General features: G+C 46.2%; 1 protein-coding gene across 1 annotated transcript; it reads right to left on the reverse strand.

Moving 5' to 3' along the window:
* Window positions 1-1,153: 1,153 nt before the first annotated feature.
* Window positions 1,154-2,242, reverse strand: LOC106330368. Its single transcript, XM_013768842.1, has one exon. The coding sequence runs from the start codon at window positions 2,240-2,242 to the stop codon at window positions 1,154-1,156; it is 1,089 nt and encodes a 362-aa protein (XP_013624296.1).
* Window positions 2,243-2,432: the final 190 nt, after the last annotated feature.

Here is a 2,432-nt window from a genome sequence, read left to right on the forward strand (position 1 = left end):
CCGAGCTCGTTGTTGAAGATCCCGCGCTCGTCTCCTGTCGTCCCAAGCTCGTCAATGGTGGCTCCAATTTCGTTGCTGGAGATCCCAAACTTGTCTGATGTTCCGAGCTCATCTGATGCTCTGAGTTTGTTAATGGTGGCTTCGAGTTCGGTTTTTGTTTCAAGCTCGTCAGTTTTTGTTCCAAGTTTGTTTCCTGTAGTTCCTAGCTCGTCCCTTGGTTCGAGCTTGTTGCTTGCTATCCCGAGCTTGCCGTTTGTCGACGGAGCCGTGTCGTGGTGAGGTGGGGTTGAGCTCGTCTCTCATTTAGTTGGTGTTCCTCTTGCTCCTGGTGATAGTGAGTGCGTGGAATACTTCAAAGCGACGAGGGCTCGGGGTTGGACTGAGGTGAGGCGATCGGAGGTTTGGCAGTGCATCCCGTTTATTGACCCAGGTTGAAAATATGAACTTTTTTTTGTTTAGTTGCTGGATTAAGTGTGAGCGCGGAGCTGCAGCACTGAGAACGGATCTCGTATATTTTTTTTGCAAATTTGATTAACTGTGAGCGCGGAGCTGCAACACTGAAAACGGATCTCGTATATTTTTTTTTCCAAATTCGATTAAGTGTGAGTGCGGAGCTGCAACACCGAGGATGGATCTCGTATTCTTTTTTGTAAATTTGATTAAGTGTGAGCGCGGAGCTGCAACACTAAGAACAGATCTCATATATATATTTTTTTTTTGCAAATTTGATTAAGTGTGAGCGCGGAGCTGCAGCACTGAGAACGAATCTCGTATTTTTTTTTGCAAATTTGATTGTGTGAGCGCGGAGCTGCAGCACTGAGAACGAATCTCGTATTTTTTTTTGCAAATTTGATTGTGTGAGCGCGGAGCTGCAGCACTGAGAACGGATCTCGTATTTTTTTACGTGAAAGATGGTCCTATCCTGATATGTGTTTGAAAAATATAGAATTTTTTTATAGAACTAGCTGAGTCTCGTGAGAGGTTGCCTACGTACCCCACAGACGGGGATCAAGCCGACCGTAGTTCACCTTTACAAGGAAAGTAAATGCTTGGATTAAAAGGGCGGATCCTCCTGGAGTCTTATTTTGGTACATCAGGGGCGCGCCGGTCTTCTTGCTTGCGCCCTCTTCTTAGGTATATTTTTTATATTTTTTTATAGAACTGCAATATACCTGTGCATCTTCTGATCCTTGACTGTTGCGAGCGTGCTTTCATGTGGAGCGACTGGATGGTGGTCGCTGATTTGATAATTGGATGCTTTTCTGCTCTTTCCATCTCTGTACGCTTTGTCATAATGATGTCTAGGTTCGTAGTATTCGTCAGGCTCTTTATCTTTCGAAGATGATTTTTTGGTGGATGTGTGCTTTTTGCTGAATGCAGCTTTATCTTCTTCGATTTCGATGAAAGTTATCGCCCGATGGAGTGCATCTTCCAGAGTCTGTGGTTTATACTTCATGATCTCTTCTCGGAATGGTGATTCGTGCCAAAGACCGTTTCGGAGTGCGAGGACTGCTGCTTTGTCGAGTACGGTGATGCGAGAAACGATGGCTCTGAACTTGTCGATGTACGAGCGTAGTGTTTTCGTAGGTTCTTGAGCCAGAGTCCATAGGTCGGCATTAGTTGCACTCTGTTGGATAAACAGCGAGTAGTGTTTGAGGAAGGCCGTCGAGAGTTTATTGTAGTTTTCGATAGAATGGGTTTCAAGGCGTGAGAACCAACCGAGGGCGAGTCCGCTCAAATTTTCCACAAACAATTGACAGAGACCGGCGTCGCGTTCTTCGGGTGAGAAATTGGCTCTCCCGTTTGCGATGCTGAAGGCGGTGAGATACTCTCTTGGATTAGATGTTCCGTTGTAAGTCGGGAGTTTGATTTTGTTCTTCTGATGTCGGACAGGGATACTGAGGAGACGAGTTGTAAAAGGTGTATTGTGGGTCTCGTGGAGTACACGATCGATCTCTGGTGCTGTGCTGGTTGCTTGATGGACTTTGGAGTTCATGCTTTGCAGCTGAGCCCTCATTTTTCCAATGTCGTCGTCTCTGTGTTGGGTCTCCCTGTTGGTGATCTGTGGGAAATTTGTGTTTTGAAGATGTTGATCATTTAGATAACTTGGGCGCTGCTGTCTGGAGTCGATGATTGGTGCTGAAGATTCGTTCACATGATTCTGATGTTGTTGTCCGGAACTTGTGATTGGTGCACGTAGATCGTTGGCTTGGATTGATCGCTGCTGGCCTGAACCGGTCATTGGTGTTGGTAAATCGTTGAAAAGAACTCGCTGGAGTCGTGGAGTGATATCAACTTGTTGTGATCTTTATGTGCCAATCTCGACAGACTGGAGTTCGTTGATGCGGTTGTTGCAAGCAATCTGAGAATGCACGAGGTCGTCCAAACGAGAAGTCGTTCCTCGAGCGAGCTCGTCGATCCTTCCGAGAAGG

The sequence above is a fragment of the Brassica oleracea genome, chromosome C3 (genome assembly GCF_000695525.1).
Source record: "Brassica oleracea var. oleracea cultivar TO1000 chromosome C3, BOL, whole genome shotgun sequence".
In the NCBI taxonomy this organism is placed as follows: Eukaryota; Viridiplantae; Streptophyta; class Magnoliopsida; order Brassicales; family Brassicaceae; genus Brassica; species Brassica oleracea.